General features: G+C 42.6%; 1 protein-coding gene across 1 annotated transcript; it reads left to right on the top strand.

Annotated features, from left to right (window-relative positions):
- The first annotated feature begins 490 nt into the window (after positions 1-490).
- slc2a1b (solute carrier family 2 member 1b) lies at positions 491-22,010 on the top strand. The gene is made up of 10 exons (XM_070958418.1): positions 491-910; positions 10,565-10,660; positions 15,656-15,816; positions 16,791-17,031; positions 17,193-17,355; positions 17,501-17,688; positions 17,931-18,035; positions 18,372-18,473; positions 18,575-18,778; positions 19,071-22,010. Exons 1-10 carry the CDS (start codon positions 896-898, stop codon positions 19,269-19,271), a joined length of 1,476 nt encoding a protein of 491 aa, XP_070814519.1. The 5' UTR covers positions 491-895; the 3' UTR covers positions 19,272-22,010.
- The last annotated feature ends 637 nt before the right edge of the window (positions 22,011-22,647 follow it).

The raw sequence follows: 22,647 nt of genomic DNA, 5'->3' as shown, positions 1-22,647 counted from the left end.
TGACACTGAAAGATAATTTCATCATTAGGGGAAAAGGCCTATCAAATAATCCATATACACACAAAGTTGCCTTAAGATTAGGTTGAAGTGTGGTTGAAACTGAGTAAAAGTCTCCTCAGTATAGATTAAACAACCCAAAGTGTGCACCGCAAACTTTAGTGTTAAATTCTTACATGTAAGCAGTAATAATAATAAAATGTGCTCTATAGTTGTTAAGCATTTTATTTTTGATACTTCAAGAGCGTTTATCTGATCAGACTGTCGGCTGCTTATGGTTAGATATGGGTCCAAATGCAGAACTTTTACTTCCAGCTGCGTATTTTGCAGTATTGCAGTACTTGTGTCTGAATACCTCATCCCAGCCTGGCATGACGGCCCTGCCTCCGCGCTCTGCCATTGGCTGACAGGGAGGATGGGCCTCGAGTGCGGACACGTCCCACTCACATTGCGTCAGCCATAATATATTAGCCGTAACCAGGCTCATGTCTCCAAAGAACTGTTTCCATGAGGCTGGACAGCGGTACTACTTCAGCAGCCAAGCCCCCACATCCTGGAAGACTTTACACGTCCAGGAGGTTGTGAAATTAAAGCCGCCGGAGCTCTGAAATAAAGCGACGCAGGAGAGAGAAACAGCACCGACCAACTCAAGCTGCTGGGCTTTCAAAGCAAAAGCCACATTTTTTTTTTTTTTTTAAAAAAGAGAGAGACTTGTGAAAACTTCATCTTTAAAGCGCTTGAGTTTGAAGTCATTTCAACGGAGCAGCCCTCCCCCAAGATGACCGACCTCTGAGCGCGACCACAGGGAGACCCCGAGGAAGTTCTTCCATCGCCCTCAACTTTGACAAAAGAAGACAAAAGACTCAGCAGAGACGAATATTTCCATCACAGCGCAGCCATGGACTCGGGAAAGGTATTTACACCCGTGACTCGTTTCACCACAACAAGCTTCAGATCTCGTCAAACCGGTTCGTAGTTTCCTTAGCTCCGCGCTGTCAGTGAGTCTCAGCCGACGAGTTCAGTGAGTTCACCCATGAGGAGCCTCCACATGTGCCATGACGGACACTCAGCACCGATGATGCAGCTGATATTTATGGCGTCTTTGCGCCGTTATTAGCATTAGCATAACGCTGTTTGTGGGCGCTCACAAAAGCACTTATTTTTTTTCTTTTTATAGCACTTTTAGCTCCTTTATGATATAGTTTAGTCGTCCAGTACGTGTTTTCACACTATAGCACCCTTAAGGCGCTTTATAATATGTTATTTTCCGGTAAAAATCCATATAAAAATAACAGTTTTGCCGGCCAGCTTTAGCTTTCGGATAGTTTTTCCGTAGTTCTATTTTACGTCATAGCGCGTGGGGATATAAGATGCTTTGCCATGTCTCGCGCCTTGTTTGCAGGCTTGGGAGGTATGACGCGGTATTATGTCACTCCATGCTGTAGTTAAGGAAGTCTGTTCGTGTTAAAAGCCTTCGTGACTGTAGTTTGACAGGAGCTATTTATACTCAAGAGCCTCTTATAACACTATCTTAGTAAGACAGGTGGTTGATAATCCGTTAAGGTAGCAGAGGTACTCAAAAAAATCCACTTCAACAGTAAACGTACTTTTTATGTTGCGGCATAGTTCATGTCATTGCTGTGTTATTACCTATAATGGGGCTGTAAGTTATTTTCATGGTAAACTTGCTAATTATTTGTTCTATAAAACGTAAATACTGACAAATGGTCTAAGTCACAATCCCAAAACCCAAAGTTGTAGAGTTCATTACAATTTAAGATAAAGAAAGTAGCACATTTGAGAAGCTGGGACCGTCTAATGTTTGGCACGTTTACTTAACTTTTCTCTCAATACACTAATCAATTAATTGGTTATGGGTTTAAGCTCTGATGTGTTATTATTGCTGATGCATTAGCATGTAATAAGTATTAATAGGTTGTAGTTGGTGGAGGTGCAGCTAATTTTATCTGCCTAATGTGCATCTTGTTTGTAAGCTCATCATATGTTTTGTATGTAAAACCTTAAGTACGGTATTAGTTAGGAGAAGTGTAAAGTAGCAGAAAAGGGAAATACTGTAACGTGCAATTACAGCTAAGTTGTATTTTCCTTCCACCACTGTCTAAGGTACAGATAAACAGTGTAATCAATAATGATAACAGCTGTTAGTTTCAGCCCTAAAGTCAATGCTGAGTATCAACGACACATCAGACAAGGCTGGAAGTACTTAACCCAGCATCGCTTTGCTAGTGACATTCACTAACCTCGTCTCCATGGTTAGTCCACAGGCGTCGCATCACATTTAGTTATTGACTGTGATGCTCGCTGCACATGAAGTAAACATGACTTATCTGGTGTCTGATAATGCTGTCTCCGTCCTGGTGTGGCTTGTGGTCTCGGTTACATATGCAGACATGCAGCACAGAGAAACACGTACGCCCAAACCTCCCTCCTCTTCCCCCTCCTGTTTTCACATTGATGTAAGACCAGTTAAACCCAGTGGAGCAGCACAAGGCAGCCCAGTCTGACATGGTGGTCAGAAAATGTTTCCCAAGCTGCTGTTGCTGTGTCTCAGCACACTGTTTTTCAACGTGCACACTGTGCTATGGGGACGTTCAGCTGGACTGGTTTGCTGTGGACGTGATGGGAATGGTTCTCCGTGTTCCCAGTTTCCACTGTGACACAGACACAGCAGATTTCTACAGCAAGTGAGAGCCCACCGAGGGAATATGCAACCCTGTGGCGTTAAAGCCTTGACCCTTTCCTTCCCAGGCTGTTTGCTTCACTCCCTCTTCTGTCTTTTGTTGCTTCCGGCAGTGTTGAGCTCTTTTTGTGTGTCCTTAACAGAAGCAAACAGAAGTTTAGCACGGGCTAATTAGCATCTCGTGGTCAGGATTTTCATACCTGCCTTGTACTTAGTTTTATGCCAAGTTGTGTGTAGATGAAGTGAAGTACGTGGAAGCTTCAGCGAGTGACTCTCGCTTCGTAGGAAATGGTTGAACTGCAGTTTGATTTCCAGTGAAGTGACAGTCAGAGAAGTTAATGCTGCAGTGCTTGTTTTAAAGCCCAGGCAGCTATTGTCCTGTTAATCTCAGGATGCTTGGTCCGGGTTTGTGGATGGTGTATTTATTTCAGGCAGATGTGGAAATTAATAGGGATGCAACCAGTTGTTTTCAGTATTGATTAATCTGCTGATTATGTTCCCGATTAATCATTTAGTCTTTAAAATTGTCAAACATGCTCATCACAATTTTCCAAAAATGAAAGAATCTTCATATACGTACATGAATGACAACAAAAAGCAGCTAATACGTACATTTAAGAAGAAGTTAGCACTTGATTTTCTATTGATTGACTAATTACAGGATACAGGATGAATAGTATGCGACTTACTTATTTTGATAACAATTACTGTCAAAATAGTTTCCGTCCGCATACTCGCAAGTGCAGAACGGCAATTTCAGAGCAGAAATTTTACCCGGAAGTTTTGGAAGTGTACCAGTTGTTGTGTGTCAGCTGTGGTTAGTCAAGCACATGTAGTAATGCTGCTCCAGGAAGCATCAAAGCTGCCTTTGAGACACTTCAAAGATGTCATTTATGAAGACATCACCAAAAGTAATATCTAATGCTATGGGTCTGTGGATATATGACCATATTCAATTTTGTGTACCATTACACTCCTTTGCTCACCTTTTAAATCCATTTCTTTCTGTGCAGCTGTTTTCTAGTCATAATGCAGTTATTGACCCAAATCGCACAGGTCCTCCATCAAAACATGTCATGTTAATTATGTCCTCCATCACAGTGTTGGCCATCCAAGAGCTTCACTCTCAACAACAGGAAGCTTTGTTTGAGTCTGCAAACTCACCTCCGTCCTCTAATTTTCTCCAGCAAAGAATAAAAATGGTAATTGGGGTCAAGCATACAGCCGAGTTGCTCTGTTTCGAATGAACAGCTCCTAAACATTTTATTCCTGACAGACTTGACAGCACAGGTATTTTGATTGGGAGTCCGGAGCCAACAACCAGCCCCACATTGTACAGGCTTAATTGCACAGGCTTAATTCCTCTCCATCCACTTCCTATCAGTCAAATGCCAACCCCCGCCTTCCTTAAGACAGTCCAGTAGATTTACTTTCATCTGCATGACTAGCTCCCTTCAGTAAGTCTTACAGTGTAACTGTCAGGCATGTTCTAATGAGGCTTAATGAGGATTTGCTGCAAAAGTTGGGATTAAGAGATCTAGGAGGGTTTTAATTGAAATGAACAAGCAAGCAAGAGTGCAAGTTTAATTCACTTTCCTGAGAAACAGGCGGCTTTGTGCACACGATCGATCGCCAGGTCTGATCGCTGCGCTCAAGGACGAGGTGGTTGGATAAAATGGTTTGTGCAGGGCCAAGCTGTGCCTCTCTGGACCGCATGATTCAGGTTAAATTAGCTCAGTTTAATAACCCAGAGCTGACGAAGGGTGTTATCTCACGTATTCATCCTCTGAACGTCTCACCTATGACTGTCAAATATTAGTTTCCTCTTTTTTTGACTGTGCTGCAGGATCAGTTTGAACAGATGTGTTTTTAGACTTGCGCTGCATCATATGACCTGAGTGTCTGAACATAATATTGATCGATTATTTAGGCTGATTAGTTGCGAGATTTGTACTTCATTGTTTTCTTCATTGGAATATACTTTGTTGACATGCGATCTACTTATTAAATATTCAAATTTTAAGCAGTTTTACTCCTTAATATAAGAATTTTTATTAAAACATTACACACCTTTCCTCTCTATTGGCGCATATACTTTACTACTACTACCACTGTACATTGTCCCCTCCCTCCTTTTGATCTCGATATTGATAATCTTTGTATTCACACATCATGAAAACCTACTTGAATTGATATTTCAGTCACTAACACACCACAGACTGTAAATGTAGTCTTGTATCACCATGAAAATGGTCCGATTATATAATAGTCCTATTGTTTGTATTAGCCACAGTAATGTTTCCAGATACGGTGTTAAAGCACTCCCAGTTATGTGAACTGATTGTAGCACATACAGATAAATAAAACCTTAAAATGATGACTTCTCTAAGCCCACGAATTTCACTGGGTCAAGCATGCAAAGATATACTCTTTTCATTGTTTCTCATTGTTCCGCAATGCTTGAATAAAGGTTAATAACCAGCAGTACCAGGAAAGTCAGAGAGTTACATGGCACATATTCAAGTCTGTAATACTGTTTGATATGCAGGTTTTTTTAGGCAAATATGCCCAACCCTTCTATATTATTACATTAGTCATCTGGGTTTCTGCCCACAGTTCCTGTACAGATCAGACTTGCTTCCTCTCAGAAGAAGACTTTAGCTGCACAAGTACCTTAATGAGTGTGTAAAGCCGAGGTAAATATTTAATCACAGAAACATAATACCGTTGTTCTGCTTTGCAGGCAATGCTAATTTCACTTTGCTGTCCAACTTCAACTTAAGTTTATTTACACTGGAACAAATACACATAGAATAGGAACAGCAGCAGCAGCACTGCCCCACAATCTGAACTGTGCTAATGCAGAAAATGTCACCCATTTTCAGGACACCAATCTGTTACATACTACATGTAAACTGTCCCACGCAGCACAGATCAGGTGAAGAGGCTTTAAAACCGAACAGAGCTGAGAGGAGTTGAGGTGAGGATGCGGCTCATATTGGATTCCCCACAGCTGTGTAAGCTGACACTGCGGAGGTGACGTGAAGAGAGACGTGATGGTGGCAGCGTAGGCCATCACCAAGAATCTGGCACACTCTGGAAACGAAGCCAAATTGCAGCTTCTTCTGCTTTTCTATATTAAAAAAAAACCCTATCAAACCATGTCTGACTTGATTCAGAGGAAACTGTCTGTGGGTCTGACTGTGATGAGTCACGGACTGAGTGGTGTTACAGTAAAAAGAACGATTATCTGCAGTGCTCACAGGAAAAAACAATGTTAAGTTAAGATGGATTGGCTAAAGTTAATGATGATCAAGAGGAGAAAAGTTGATGATTTGTTCATTACTGAAGAGATATCGATCATTTGAAATAATACACCACTTGCTGGTTTAAATATAAACCCTACTTTATTATACCTAATGATCTTGCTGAAGTTTGGTTACCTGCTTCATACTTCTAACTGTTGTTTGCAGCACTTTGGATTTCCTGTTGACATTCTTTAATGTGGCCTTTTCATTTTCCTGGAAGGTTTACCGCATTGCATTCAAGTCTAACAGAGCTTGCATCAACCCCCCCTGTCAGCTGACTTTGCTTGTCAGAGTTTAAAGTTACCATTTCCTGGTTTGGCTCTCTGTGTGTAGTATGTGTTGGTGGATGTATTTTACTGATGAAAGACTCACATTGAAAAGCTAAATGTGTACTTTTAGGGTTGAGAGAGAATTCAGGATCATGTTCTGTGTTTGTTGAATCTCATAGATCAACTTTATGTTTTGTTTAAAGAATTCATATTACTGGTTATAGTTGCATATATCCTAATTTGGAGAAAACTGCTCCTCTTCTTCATTTCCTCATTCCACATGGTTTGTCCACATGGCTGAGAAAACAGCTTAGCATTTTGTGTGTGTGTTTGTGTGAGCTGGTGTGTACAATTAATGTTTGCACAGATCTCCATTTTTAATTCTGCTAATTTATCTGTATCACATGCTTTATTGTTGTGCTTTCCACCACTCCTATTGGCTGCTGTCAGTGTTTACCCAATAAGAGCAGAGAGTCTGTGGTACCAAGCAACCAAAGCTGCTAGCACCAGTGTTAGATGTACATAGAAGCAATGACTAGACAGAAATTTCCTCTCTGCCCGCCCACATTGTTTTACTTTCCACATGCAAAGAGGCCGCATTTCCATGGATGTTTATCAGCTCAAGTATGTAAATAAAATAAAGGCATGGGAGGAGAGAAGGGTGATCACCCTCATGAGTCCCTGAACACAACATACCAGCTGCTGGTGCAGCCACATGCACCTACAAAGTTTTCCAGATGTATTCGGTTGGGGAAAATGCACCACTGTGCATTGATTCAGCCTTGGAAGAAAGAAGGGTTGTTTTCAGGAGCAGGCTGGTGGGTTTTGGCAGCTGAGTTTGTCTGTATTGAAACAGCCTTTCGCTTACATGGCGAGGTAACCTGATTCGCAAGATCACACAAAATCACCATTTCAGACCAATGGGCGTCCTGTGAGGAACTATGGGTGTGGTTTAGGTGTGTTGACAGTGAGAAAAGCTACTGTTCACATGAAAACAATAAGGTTAGCATCGATGCGGCTGTAGTATTTTTTGAAAGTGCAACGTTAGGTTAGCTCTCTGCCAATTCTAGTCAAACCTTTTTACATTTTATCACTAACTGGAAGGTAAAACAGTGAAGATGAGATCTGTACAGGCCAAATCTAAGGGATTATTGGCTTTCCCCTTGTTACTGACACTACCATAAACCCCAAACCCTCTGAATCATGACAGAAAACGTCTGTTCATTTCTCTGAAGTAACCCTCTTGTTGGGAACTGTTTTGGGAAATTTGTAGCAGTTATTTTGCCTTATTATAGCTTTCAAAATCTGATCCCTCTAATCAGATTTAAGGCTATTTGTAGATTAGCACATTGTATGTTACCAGCCCCTCGTGAATGGCTAGCTTAGCCATCATGTGTAAGTAAACAAATACAAAAGTGCCTTTAGAAATGTAAACAAAACTGAAAGCTGCAGTCGAGGGCAACATGCCTGGGAGATGACTAAAGATAGAAATCTAGGACAGAAGAAGAGGGCTGGACACTAATAGTGACTTCAAGGCTATGATCATAGAATATTTGTTCTGGGTGTGACTTCATTGTTTCCCCAGCAAGGAAGTCATGTATTATGCTGCTGCCTCTGGTTTCTGCGTTCGAGGGACAGTATCAAACCAACCTACTTTTTTAATGTGACAAAGAGGAGAGGAGCAGGGGAGGTTTGGTAAAACATCTGGATTTCCTCTGGTTTTAGTTTTTAAAAAGACATTTGGTAATGAAGAAATTCCTAAAACTACATCTTTTCTACTACATCACTGGCCTATACAAACAGTTTCTGTGCACTGAGGCCAGCCTGAGGGGGGTATTCCTCTATGTAGGTTAAAGGTAGAGATGTCACAGAGGAGTGTTTGATTTCACTTAAACACACACTGCTGTTCCCACTTTTGACAGCCGTTTGCAGCTGGATTCAAGCAACCACTTTCAAGGGAGCAAATAATTCCAGCTATTCCCCAGACGTCATGACATTTAAACAGTCTCCAGTGGTGACTTTTCCCAGAGGGGAACAGACAGGATTTCTTTGTTTACATTACAAAACAGCTGACGCCACAGCTAAAACTCAAGTCTTTTCCTGCTCATTTTCTAACCGGCAGTGGACAGAGTGACAGCAGCTCCGGTTGGTCTCCTCATTGGCAACGTGGCTCCTTTAAGAGCCCGGCCCTCAATGCTAAGAAGTGCATGTGTTTAGATTGTGTACCTAAACAGTTCTGTCATGGACTTGATGACCCTCATAACCAAGAGTTCCTATTGGCTCAGAAATGTAGGAGGGTCTTTCAGCGTCTTCAGTCATGCCGGAGTGGCTGCTTCCAAAAACACACAGGAGTTTCTTTTCTTCCAGCTCTCCTCCCTCTTCATCGTGCCTCAGAGGAATGCTGGCCCTCACAAAAACTACCTCTGTCACCAGGAATACGGCAATTTAAAAGTAGCCTGCAGCCCTTTGGATTTACAGAGGAGCATGTACAATCCTTACAAATTATTTCTTCTTATGAAACCCGGTGGGGTCGGCTCTTGTGTTCATCTTCTTAAGCTTAATTGAAAATTCCAGAGATTCAGCCTCAGGGTTTGAACCAGGGGTCTTCTCTTCAAGACGTTTGTGGAGACACAACGACATGAGGCACTTTTAACTCTGTAAAAATGGATGAATACTTAATATTTTAATTTTAACAATGCATCACACGACCGTGGAAATACACGTGAACAGAAAATAACCAGACAACTCTGCAGCTCCTGTTAGCTCATTGTTTTGGTTTTACGGCCTGCAGCTTCACTGTTTTGGTTCGCTCTCGCTGCTCTCATAGCGTCTTTTCCAGATGCAGCAGGCTGATAAACCCGCTGCACACTATCTGCCCAACACAAAACAGCAGGCAGACACAGTTAGCAGCTCACTGGTAAACACAGTGGAGCATTTAGCAGCTTAAAACCCAGATATTTCCCTCAGGACCTGGTGGAGACCAAAATAGTGCTTAAGTCCGAGTACGTATTGGGCTTAGTTGGCCAGAAACACAACTCTAAATTAAATGTGATGTTTCCTTTCGTAAGTGTCTTGCTCAAAGACATGTAATCAGGATCGATATTGGCTATTTATGCAATGATTTTATGTCTCGGAAGATGGACTGTAGTCATGCTGTCCTTTGTTTATGTCCATTCTAACTCTAGTTGAAAGGTTAAATTAGAGAAATAACTGAAGAAAATGCATACGTATGAATAATTTGTGCCCTGAAGGAAAGAGATTTTGAGTTGCCGCCAACCCTCCTGAAGGTTAGTCTTTTGTTGCCATAATACAAGGAGCCTATCTGGTGTGAATCACAGGACCAGTCAAAGTCAAAACATTAATCATCCAGACATGATGACTGATGCTGATATAAATGATGGAAATAGTAAGCAACTGCTGTTGGTATCACTCTAAATTTAATCTTTAATCTGGAGACATCCTCGACGTACAGTTAGTAGAAGAAGTGGTAGCAGACAACAAATAGGTGGATTGTAGCTAGAAGTTGTTTTTGTCTGTCTGAGAGGGGGAAATAAACCGCGACATGCTCTCCTCTGGTTTATTAACTTTTTGGTATGAGGAAAATCTCTGCTGATCTACTGGGCTCTGCTGAGATCAACCAACAAGTGAACTCTGTAATAACAGGGACGGGAACACAGACAATGGCATGTAGATCTGGGCTCAACCTGGACCTGTTCCAAGGAGCAGGTTTATTCAGTTATCTGGATGAGTCTGATGAGTAAAACCTGGAGCCTCCTCAGACCTGGCCCCAAATGTTGGTCACGTAACATGCCTCTAGGAACAGGTGTCTGTCTAAATGCTGGCTCTTTGATCTATCCAATAAGAGTCTGAAGATGCTTCCCTGCATTTCAGGTGTCATGTGGCATCTTTTATGGACAGTCCAATTTCACTGTGTTGCATAACATGGCCTGAAACCAAGCATCTTTGAGTTATTCTTAACAGTGCATTCATCATGCTTGTTATGACTACGTGGTGAGGATAAAATTAGAAGCTGACCAGCGTGAACATTTTGTAAATGTAGTGTCAGATATTTCCAGGGTGGCTGAACCACAACTGCGAGTGCAAAGAAGGTTGAGTGATACAGGAAGACAGAGAGGGCCTTGACTTATTGTACAACTGGAAAGATGATACAACTTGCACTCATTCCAGCTCTTGGACAAATGAATGCATTTGTCCACTGTGTAAAATAGTAACTGGTCAAACTGGTTTCTTCACTGACGGCACTCCCTCTACTCTCTGTTGTCTTGCAGCAAATAACGTTCCCGTTGCTGATGAGTGTTGGAACAGCTGTGATCGGCTCCCTGCAGTTTGGCTACAACACCGGTGTCATCAATGCCCCTCAAAAGGTGAGTTATGTGTCTGCACACATGTTGTTCAAGCACCACCAAGGTGCAGTATTACTGGGTTTATATGTATCATTCAGATGGTGGATTATTCTCCCTGCCAGCGTAACCCCAGTGCTTGTTGTGCACTCACTTGCTGCATTAATGAACAGGCCAGAACGTGGAGGGGGGTTGGGTTAAAGGTGAGATAATAATAGCCACATTCAGGCCCAAGGACATCTGTATTAACAGACTGAGTGATGCCTGTGTAAAATAGTGTGTCCATGCCCAAAAATGGGCCTCGGCCGGCTGGCAGCAGGCTGGGAAAAGCTAGACAAGGAAATTAAATGAAGAAGGCAGACAGTCACCAATCCCCGCAACAATGCAAAGTAATAAAATATGCTTTCATGCCCCCGTCTGGATTAAATCTACAGTAGACAGACAGGTACGACAAAGAAAACTCATTTCCTGGGGAATGTGTGGATTGCATCATGTGCAGATATCTACTGTCTGTCCAGTTTACGTTGGTCTGAACACGCCCTGTGGCTACACAGCTGTCTGTTCACAGGTCACAGGTGTGTTGTCAGACAGGCCACAGCTCCGCCTGCTCTTTTTATTTACCTTTGAGTCCTGTCACAGAGATGTAGAGTGACAGCTGTTTGTGGTGTTGTCTCTGTGAGAGCATCCTATCCACTATCATCACAGTGTCAAAGCTCGGCTGGACTTTGATGTGGAGTACGCTCAGTTATCTTAAAAGTTAAATGTTAGGAAAGGTAGGAAAAGTTGAAATGGACACAAGGTAGACAGAAGAGGGAGTCTGGGTAACGATTTGATCCCACTCACTCACAAAGAGAAGATGAGGTGGGCCTTTTGTGCGAAAGAGGGAATTTTATGCCTTGAGACACTTGTGCAAAACTTGTGCAATCGTCATGGATTGTGCAATATTTGAAAGCCTTTGTGCGTCTGTCTAATCTATATTTTGTCAACTTCAAATTCAATTCTTCAAATGTCAGTCAACAGAGATTTTCAGGTTAAGTGTGAAGAATAGAAAAGCAGCAAATCCTCATATTTGAGAGGTTGTGACGATATTTTTGCTAAAAAAAAAGACACTTGAATAATTAATTGATTATCTGAGAGCCTTTACTTCCTGAAAAGCAATTGAGATTTATTGATATTTTATAAACTAAATACTCTAAAGTATTTTGTCTCTACGACATTATAACTAGTAGAGTAGCTCAGACTTGGCTGTGCCACCACGTGTTCGACTTCATGGAGCTCAGCTTGTGAGTTGCTCTTTGAGGGGCTGCAGATTGAGAGGGGGGCAGTGAATATGTGGGCTGTTCCACACTGGGCTAGTGTGAACTTGCCCCCTTGGCTCTTTATCCCCTTCCCAGTACTCTGCCTTGGTCTCACACACACATAAACTCTCACCAGCACAGGGGGGTCTAAGCAACATCACGTGCAGCCAATTCAAGAACGAGTGTGCAGAAAAACAGTTACCCAACTCTTAATCCCTGATTAGTTAATGACCCTTAAGAGGCTGTAATTTGACAAATACAACTTTTATATAGCAACAGCACTTCAGATTATAACCAGCGCCTCCCCCGTCTGTGCTGCAGTGTGTCTGCAGCGATGCTCGTGCTGCTGGTGATGTAGGATTTGCACTTGTGTTAGAGCGCCTCAGATTAGATACGGCCTTTCAAGGGCCTCGCTGCAGCTCCGATCCTCATCCTGCTGCATGTCTGCCTGCTCCACAAAGCAAATAATATCCATATATGGAAATTTAATCGAGGGGTCATCTGTGTTTTGTTTATGTTGGTTTAATTTTAGGAACATCGCTGGTGCGAAAGGTTGGGGCTTCTGCACTTTTCTGACATAGATTTTTCCTTGACTGAACTTTGTCCCTAAAGGTTTTCTTTGCTGTTTATACCCTCCATAGTCTTTCCATTTTTTTCAGACGACTTTGTGTTGAAGAAAGCATGTTTCTCTTGTGAACATCTTTTTGTTTTCACCCTGTGCTAAATGCAGGGCTCACCTTGATAATCTGGCTACCAGCCAGCTCCAACAACATACTCTGACAGTGTGACAGCATGAATAGACGGCTTGTTTCATTGTGTGCTCGGAGCCAGCTGGTGGTTCAGACTGAACAGTCTATTGAAAGGAAGACTGGAGAAGGAACGCAGAATAATTATGCAACTTCTCAAGATCAGCCAATTAAGTTACTGAAAGCGGCACTTTGGCACCGTAGTCTTGGCTTGATGTGACTGTGACGTTAGGTGGTTTCACCACACTCATTGGTGTATGACGTGAAACGGGTGTTTTTTTATCATAACACTGTGACAAGGAAAGGTGACAGTTGTAGTGATGAAAGTACAGAGAATCATCACCTGAACTCTTAGTTTGATGGACTTTTGTTAAGCAACTTTCAGCAGTTTGTTTGGCTTCCTGGCAAACTTTGCCGGGAAGTCTTTGTTGACTCTCAACGCTCTCACAGTGTCGTTATCGCCTGCAGCAGGCTGCTGTTTTCAGAGAAAAAGCTCTATAAACTGACTGTACACTACCTGCTCACAAAGTTAGTGATGAGCTGGGGAACATGTTGCTGTATTTAGTAGCTAAACAGCCAGACATTTCTCTTTTGAGTTGGTAGAGACCAAAAGTGGAGCTACAAGAGAATGAATGTTGGATTTATATCTGTCAGATGGCTGGAAACATGACTCCAAATGACTGATAATGGCGCTCCAGAACTGCTGGGTGTGTAAATAAGTGTATGTTTGCTAACAAGTTCACCATATCAACAGAAAATGTGACGACACTTCGTTGTCGTGTTTACAACTTGCTTCTGCTGCCCCCAAGCCAAAAAAAGAAATTTGTCACTGCATGCTGAAGTAAAAATAAGGAAGTGTTGTCAGCTTAAAGTTCCTCTTCATGCACTGGGCAAACCCATAAAAACTCATCTGTCTTCATCACAATCACATGTTTAGAAGTTTTCTAATGAGAAAACATCCCTTCATATCTTACATCGGCTTTGATGTGACTCTGCATCTGTGCCTCCATAAAGGATGCCTGGCTCTAAGTGGTCCCCACCTCTGTCTCCACCCACCCCTGCCGCTCGCCTGCAGCTTCGACTCTGCCCATCAAACGCACAAACCTCATCAGCAGCATCTATCTGTCAAAGTGTTTGAGTAATTTTCATCATCAACAGCCCCGAGCCATATAAAATGTCCTGTCAGCTTTTCACATGAATCATCGTGGAACTTGGCAGGCTAACGATGGCTAACATTCGCTAGCACACTGCCGTTTTGTTCAATCAGTCAACAGATAAAACACAAGATAAATAAACGTACCAACATGTTGGCTTGTACTTGCTGTGTTCCTTGCCAGGATAAATGGATGGAACAGCGTCAGGCCTCAGTATAAGTTTTGTGGCAAAACCCATCTGTTCTTGTGTAAAATTTTGGAAACAGGGCTCTGGAAAAAGGCTGCTGCAGGCTACAGTTTGGCACTTGGCAGATGCTTTGGTAAAACATGTCTCCTTTCGCAACTTTGCAACTGTAAACAGAACACGTCTCTGCCGCCGTTCTGAAAATAGTGAAACTTATCTTTCAAAATATCGACATATAGCTCCACCTGGCTTCTCCTTTGATCTCCTCGGAAAGCGCCACTCCACCAGTTGCCAGGATTGGTTCCTCTCTGTACGAATCCCTGAACGTCTGAATCAGAGTTTCCGAGACTGTTATTGGTCAACTGCAGTTCCAAGGTGGAAAGGAGGCTCACGCACGACCATGACTGATTATTTAATATATTATTTTGTAGTATATAAAAAACATCATATGGACATGTTAACAAGGTTAAAGGTTTGATTGAAGGGGCTCTTGAATGCATCAAATGTAAAAGCACTTTGCAGGCTCTCAGTGTCTTATTATACAGTATGTTATATTAATGCATCATTACTAATACGTTGGTTTAACCTATTTTCAAGCTGATCATATGTGTTGTGTGTAAAACCTGTCATATAAATGCAGTATTTCTTCCTGAAATCTAGTCAAATATAAATATTAGCTAGCAGAAAAATGGAGCACCTTTGCACTTGAGTATTCCACCACTGCTTGCCAGGGTATAAACCCGGGCATCAGTATGAGCTCTTTCCAAATAAAGCAGTTTTTTGAGAAGTAGATCATGTGATGGGATGAACGTCAGGGGTACAGGACAGTGTACGTTAACACACTTGTAATCACTCTGCAAGATCTTGTGAGTGGAAGGTGATAGTGGACGTGACCCAGAGTGTCATCCAATATACACCGTAGGAAAAGCCCTTAAAACGTGAGATCCGTGCTATTCATAGCAGGTCGATCAGGACACTGCTGAGTTTTTATTTCACACGCCAGCGTGGAGCTCTGGTACATCAAGAACTCTGGTGCTCTGTCAGCTGGCCAAGTGTTTCAAAACAAGGTGGTGTTAGACTACCGCGGAGGCACATGACAGAGCTGGAGCGAGCATATGGCAGCAGCAGTGACATACTGGTGAAGTCACAGAGCTACGAGAGGCTGCAGACAGGGTGGTGACCTTTCTGAATCATATGAGAAGCGTCCGTGTGACGCACACATTAGCAGACCCAGGCTCTGGTACTTATCCCTGTCACTAGCTCGCATGGGTGTGTTTGTCAACATACTGTGATGAGGATGGCGTGGGGGAGGGGGAACAGAAACTTGACACTTAACCATAACTGGTAGACTTCCTGGATGCCAGGAAATGCTGATAAATATGCAGTGCTGCCACCCGCTGGTCACACAGTCGCAGCTCAGCCATCAGTATGCCAGCAACCAGCCAGCAAGAGGAAAACATAAAGCACGAGAAGTTGTTCTCAAGAGCTTATGTAACTATAACATTAGCACTGTGACATAACCACCACTTCTATAGTGATCATTTTTAAGCTCAAGCTGTGGCTGTTTGATGATTAGCCCTGTGACATATAGTTTTTTTGCACAGAACATTCAATATTTCTCTTTTTTTCCCTTTCAGATCATTGAGAATTTCATCAATGAGACGTGGTTTGAGCGCTACCAGACGCCCATCTCGAAGAACTCCCTCACAGCCATCTGGTCCATCGCCGTCGCCATCTTCTCTGTCGGTGGCATCTTTGGCTCCTTCTCTGTTGGACTCTTTGTCAACCGCTTGGGAAGGTAAAGAGGACACAAACCACACTGTGCTGGATTCATGTTCTCCATAGGATTAGTGTAAAAACTGAGAATTAAAGCTGTGATCGGTAAAGTGAAAGATTTTAGGTGATAAGCTGTGTCTCCATCAAGGTATTTTTATGCCTGTTTTGAAGTATCGAGTTGATGGAAATGGCAAAATTTGAAAAAACTGTTTCATAAGAATGTTTTTACACCCGCTTGAGGCGACCTGATGGGAGATGCAAACACCTTTTTTGAATAAGTTCTGACTTAGTGAACATTGAACTCACATGACTGCTCACCTGTTTAAACTCGGAGAGAAGAAGGTTCTGCGGATTAAATCGTCTCCTCGTGGCTCCACACGGATGCGATGTGACCTTCCTCACATAAACACATGAAACAAACAGAAATGTCATAATTCTATTGTGTTTTCTCATTTTTATGTCACTGTTCGAGTTTTGGCTGGCGCGCTGTGAATTATACCGTCTTGTTGCACCCTCTTCTTCTGCAGTGGTTTTGTGACTGGAGAATTGGCGCCACCTGCTGCTTATCTCAACCAACAAATTCCTAATAATTGCGTAATAGTAGGACACGGAAACAAGTAGTCATTGCCATTTTCTTTTGCCAACTTTCTCAAAATTACATGCTCCCTTCAAATAATAGTAACAAATAATGATAAGAAATTGAATGCACACACAATTTTTTTGTGTTAATGTTCTGATAGTGAAGAGGACCCTCCACATGCAACACAAAAGCACAAAACAACAAGAAATCGACTAAAATCATGGACACATTATGGATAATTTCACATTTTTTCAGAACGCCATCCAAGCTTTACATGATCAAAGATAACTGTTATTGTGTGAAAGGTATAAAAACACATGAGGAGGATGTTAAATTGTTGTTCTTAGACAGCATGCCTCGTGTATCTGAATTTAATTTGTTAAATTTAGCTTTATCCTGTCCTCTGTTGCCTACAGGAGGAACTCCATGCTCATGGCCAACATCCTGGCCTTCATCGCAGCCATCCTGATGGGCTTTTCCAAGATGGCGAGCTCCTGGGAAATGCTGATCGCTGGTCGTTTTGTGGTGGGCCTCTACTCCGGCCTCTCCACAGGCTTTGTGCCCATGTATGTGGGTGAGGTTTCCCCAACATCCCTACGAGGAGCCCTGGGCACCCTCCACCAGCTGGGCATTGTGGTCGGCATCCTCATTGCACAGGTAGCTGGACAGCGATCGGCCCATTAGTTTTATATTCATGCTGTAACGCAGATGGTGAAGTCTAGTGATTATCCTGTTAGATAACAATACACCCTTGTGCCCTTTTTGTGCATCCACCGCTGGTGGTTCATATGTGTGACGTGTGTCTGGGTTGAATTCAGGTGTTTGGAATGGAGTCAGTCATGGGCAGCTATGACTTGTGGCCGCTCCTCTTGGGCTTCATCTTCATCCCCGCAATCATCCAGTGTGTCTTGCTGCCTCTCTGCCCCAAGAGCCCCCGTTTCCTGCTCATCAACAAGAACGAAGAGAACAAGGCCAAGGCTGGTGAGTTCACACACACACACACACATGCTCAAGAAGTCAAAGCATTTACTGCGGGATACATAAGAGTCACCAGATGTTAGCTTCTAAAATGTTCAAAGATGTTGTTTGTAGAGGCAATAATCTGTTTTTTCACTGCACGTTTCAGTGCTGAAGAAGCTCAGAGGCACCACAGATGTGAGCGCTGACATGCAGGAGATGAAGGAGGAGAGCCGGCAGATGATGAGGGAGAAGAAGGTGACCATCCCGGAGCTGTTCCGCTCGAACCTCTACCGCCAGCCCCTCATGATTGCTGTCATCCTGCAGCTCTCCCAGCAGCTGTCTGGCATCAACGCTGTGAGTGTCCGCGCTCAGACGTTACCCCACTGTTCACTCTGAGGACTGTCATTGAGTTTCCGAGGAAAAGACACAGAAATCCAAGAGAAACGTTTCCCTTACACGCTCGGTTAGGCTTGCTGTTTCACTCTAGAGCTTCATCTGAAATAGAAGAAGACATCCAGAACATAACTACATGTCAAGTTTGTAAAGAGAGGAAACTCATGCTCAATGTTTGTGGTTGTTGTGCACTTGTTTTTTAGATATTCTACTACTCCACTCGTATCTTTGAGAAAGCCGAAGTGAAGCAGCCCGTCTATGCCACCATCGGAGCCGGCGTAGTTAACACAGCTTTCACTGTGGTGTCGGTGAGTACAGCATAAATACTTTACGTTTTGAAGTGAAATCACCCAGAAACGATTCATTCAATAAGATCCTTTGTTGTCTGAGGTGGAAAATGATCATTGCTCTTGTGTTCCTGTGCTGCACATTCGTAAATCACGTCGCAGTCAGAGTGTGAGTCTCTCTGCTGTCAGAGTTTCTGTTCGTTATGCCAAAACCGTAAATGTTCCTGTGCTGAGTTGGGAGGTGTTTAAAGCAGCAGTCATAAAAGTTTTGTTGAACTCTGTCCAAGTTGTAAATGGTTTATTACTTTTTAATATTGCACTGAGCTCATTCTTCATCCTTTTCATTTTTTGCTGTAGCTGTTTGTGGTGGAGCGTGCGGGACGTCGGTCTCTGCACCTAGTGGGGCTGCTGGGAATGGCCGGGTCTGCTGTCTTAATGACTATTGCCTTGTCTCTGCTGGTAGGTAGACGCTGCATACATGCTTACAAATAATGGTTGTCAAGATCCCCTCGGAGAAGACACCACTAACGAACCTCCTGCTTTGTCCCCTGTGCTCGTAGGACCAGCTCAAATGGATGTCGTATGTGTGCATCGTGGCCATCTTTTCCTTCGTCGCGTTCTTTGAGATCGGGCCAGGTCCCATCCCCTGGTTCATCGTGGCAGAGTTGTTCTCGCAGGGACCCAGGCCTTCAGCCATTGCTGTCGCGGGTTTCACCAACTGGACTGCCAACTTCATAGTGGGAATGGGCTTCCAGTATGTAGAGGTGAGTAGGATATATATGTTTTATGGGTGCATATTTCTTGGGAAGTTTCATGGAAATAGCTGCAAAATGTGGAACAAATTATAGGGAACAAGAAACAAGGAATGTCCTTTGGCTCCATTTAAACCCAAATAAATACTATTACTCAAGTAGCTGTTTAGTTTGTTAATACTTAAAAGTTCAAAGTCATCATCAGATCACATTTTGAAACTAATCCATTTTACATCCTCACTGTCAGATCGACCCTGTTAGGACTCCACCGTTTAATTGTCTGCCCTCTTATCTGTCTTCACAGGAGCTGTGCGGCCCCTACGTCTTCATCATCTTCACTGTGCTGCTGCTCGTGTTCTTTGTCTTCACCTACTTCAAAGTCCCGGAGACCAAGGGCCGGACGTTTGATGAGATCGCCGCCAGCTTCCGCCAGACGGCCGCCACCGGAGGGGAAAAGCACTCGCCGGAGGAGCTCAACAGCCTTGGAGCTGATTCACAGCTCTGAGTGACTGCATTTTTAACCTCTAACAAACTCTTTCTCAGACCGAGGAGGGACGAGAAGGGTCTACTAACTAGAAGTAGACATCGGTAGAGTAATTTTCACACTGTCACCACATTTCGGGCGTCCTTACCAAACACAGAACAGCCCCTGTGTGATTCTCCAACATGACGTCTTCTGCTGCTCCTCTCACGTCACACAAAGAAACAAAAACTTGATGGGCACTGTGTCGCCTGGTGGATGTGGAGAGGGGAGCTGAGGATAGATGGGGAAGGTTTTTAATGTTTAAAGATATTTTAAAGAAGGAAAAGGAGTGTCTGCATCAACCAACCAACCTTTTTAAGCTTTTTTCACTGAATATATGACAGATATGTGCTTATGCTCTGTTCTCTGTAGCCTGTTAGTCAGTTTGTTACTCTGATTAGAGAGCGCTGTAGCTGTAGAGATCTGTTCGCTGTGCAAAATACTTGTTTTTATCAATCATACTGCAAAGCTGTATCACTGTAGACCGTAACACTGTAGATGCTGCACAGCTCGACTTGGTCTCTCTCCACCAGATGGTGCACTGCCCTTAAAAAAAGATCCCAGCTCTCTACTGATAAGGAATAAATTATTTGTACCGTTTTAAGTCACTGAATACTCAAATATTTCATGTATTGCTGTGAAGGTTGAAATTTTCTTAATGAAATTTATTAGGTTTATTAGGCTCTACATATTATGCATTATTGTTACTTATTTAGTCCTGCTGGACAATATTTTACTCTTTATACGATTAGACAAAATGTTGTTTTTTATAAGATTTATGGTCACAAAATGGACAACACAAAGAAATTCATTCATATTTTTACACAATTCAGATTGACATTGACATGCATCTGTGCAGGAGCACTTGAGAACTTGGCAGTGAAGTTGAGTCAATAGATCACCCACTCATTTTACCATGACATGAGATGGGTACGCGCTCACAATCACAGCCCCAAAACCAAAAATCTCTCTCACGAAACCAGAGCATTTGTGAGTTTAAGTGCCCGTCTGAAACAAAGCCAGCCTCCTCTGCCTTCAGCCTGTCAGCCTTATCGCTTTGGAGCAGCTTCAGGTCGGATCGGCCTGATCCGGACTGAAAGCTTCTGCCAGTGGACGATCTTCACTTTAACTGTCCCTGAGCCGAAAGCGCCCGTGGAGCTCCCAGAGTCTGCTGAGTTGACTCGAGAGCTGTCGGGATGTTGCCACCTGAACGGGAGCTGCGCCGTTCTTCTGTGACAACCACGAAGCATTTTCTGAGAAATGAAAGAAAAAAGAGAAATAATGGGGACCAAAATGAATGTCAGCTTTTTGGAAGGTTTTCATTACCCTGAAAGTGCTCGTCTCCTGGCTCGGGTCAAACTCCCAGCGTTCCTTACAAACTCCCAGCGTTCGTTGCACTCCATAATGTGTCCTCGGAGGCGGCCACATATTGTACAGGTGCGAGGCTTGTTTTGTGCCTTGAGTGTTGAATTCTGCAGTATTGCTCGCTCTCTCTCTTTCGGTTGTGTATTGTACACAGTAGCTGGTGAAGAAACGACGTAGTCTGGCTCACTTAGCTGTACAAGTCACTGTCTATGACTGCTGTATCACTTGTTGAACCTTTCGTCTCTTTAAATGCATTGTTTGAGGAACGTTATCTTGTTAGCCGCACTTTATTATTCACAGTAAATATTTCATTGTTACTGAAACAAACACTTTGAGGCTGTTTCAGATATTATTTTTTTTTACTCACAGTGTGGAATCTTTGTTACTGAAGAGAGACTGAAGTACTGCTGATAGATTACTTGATGTTTTTGAATGGAAATGTGTGGAATTGTATCATTTGTTCATATCTATTACGGTCTTTGTATGGAGCACATTTAGGTGTGTGCACACACAGGTCAGTTGTGATTAGATATGGTAATATTGAGTCTAATGAGGACATTAATCCAAATCCAAACCGGTCATCAAATTCCTCTTTAATCATTCCATAATTGGTTGTTAATTATTGTATATAGTATATCTTTATAGAGTCTGTTGTCATTGGATGGGTCACCTCACCCATCCTGGAAAGCACTGTAACATCCACTCTTTGTGCCTTCGTGTGACTTTCACATATCCTCACCAGCAAAAATCGTGTAATGGCACCAAGAGATACACTTCCCCACACGGACTGATGTCTGCTGCAAATATCAAAACTGTATTTAATGTACATAGATTCACAACTCTGCTTGGGCATTTAATTTTTAATGTAGCCTCGAGCCTTCGAAATCTCCTTATGGCAGGTTGGTGGTTTAAACACACAACATGATGTAAATATGAAACACACTACAGCCTCACACGCTCCAAATTTTTAAAATATTTAACTTTGAGAAACTTTTTTGATAGATAAATTAATTATTAGTACTGTAGTAATGTACATCTCTATGCATTTAGCTTTCATATTTCTGTTCCCTCTTGATCTTATATCTGAAGATTGGTTGTGGCCTAATAATATTATAATAATTCAGATTCAGATTTTACATGTAAGGATCGTGTTAATAAGATGCCTTCAGTAGTGTTTTCTTTTTAGTGCACAGAGCATATTTTAATGTTTGTAATAATAAAACATCTGTGTGTATGGCGCTGGAATGTGAACCTCACTGTTGGAGAAGTATGAATATTGATGGATGATGTCCTGAATGGTTCTACAGTCTTGTATAAGTGGTCTCATGGCTGAATAAAAGAAACTGTGCATACAGATCTAAACTTTTTGTTGTCAGTTTGTTGCAGTTGTTTGAATTAAACCTGCACAACTTGTCCAGCAGTCCTAGAGAAACATTAGCATTTATTTGGAGTTGTTTTTCAGGTCACCTGATCAGTGTAAGCTCAATATTCACTCTTCTTTTAGCTCTGATTTTGGTCTCCACTCACTCCTGAAGGACATATCTGTCTCTTTAGCTGCTAAATGCTCCACTGTGTTCAGCAGCTAGGCGCTAACTTTGTCTGCTGTTTGGTGCTGAGCAGGTCATGCACGGTGGGTCCATCGGAGATTTATGCTGCGTACAGAGACGATGCTGATGAGAGCCGTGGGACTGAACCACAACAGTAAAGTTACTGTAAAATCAAAACAATGAGCTGAAAGATGCTAAAAGCTCCACAGAGATACTGTATAAGAGCTGTAGAGATGATGTTAATTATCTGTTTTCATTCCAGTGACCCCTTTCACATTGCACACAGGCTAAATAACACTGGGTTAAAACTGACCCAGTTTGGAGTCAATATAGCAAACGATACTGGGTTCATTTCAACCTGTGCTGTTCACCAAAAAAAAACCTGGCCAACCCAAGGGTTGTTTTAATCAAGGAACAAACTCTGACAGATAGATCTGATAGAAATA

Source organism: Chaetodon trifascialis, chromosome 3 (assembly GCF_039877785.1).
Source record: "Chaetodon trifascialis isolate fChaTrf1 chromosome 3, fChaTrf1.hap1, whole genome shotgun sequence".
In the NCBI taxonomy this organism is placed as follows: Eukaryota; Metazoa; Chordata; class Actinopteri; order Chaetodontiformes; family Chaetodontidae; genus Chaetodon; species Chaetodon trifascialis.
Note: the sequence above shows the minus strand (reverse complement) of the source record. Positions and strands in the feature narration are given on the sequence as shown.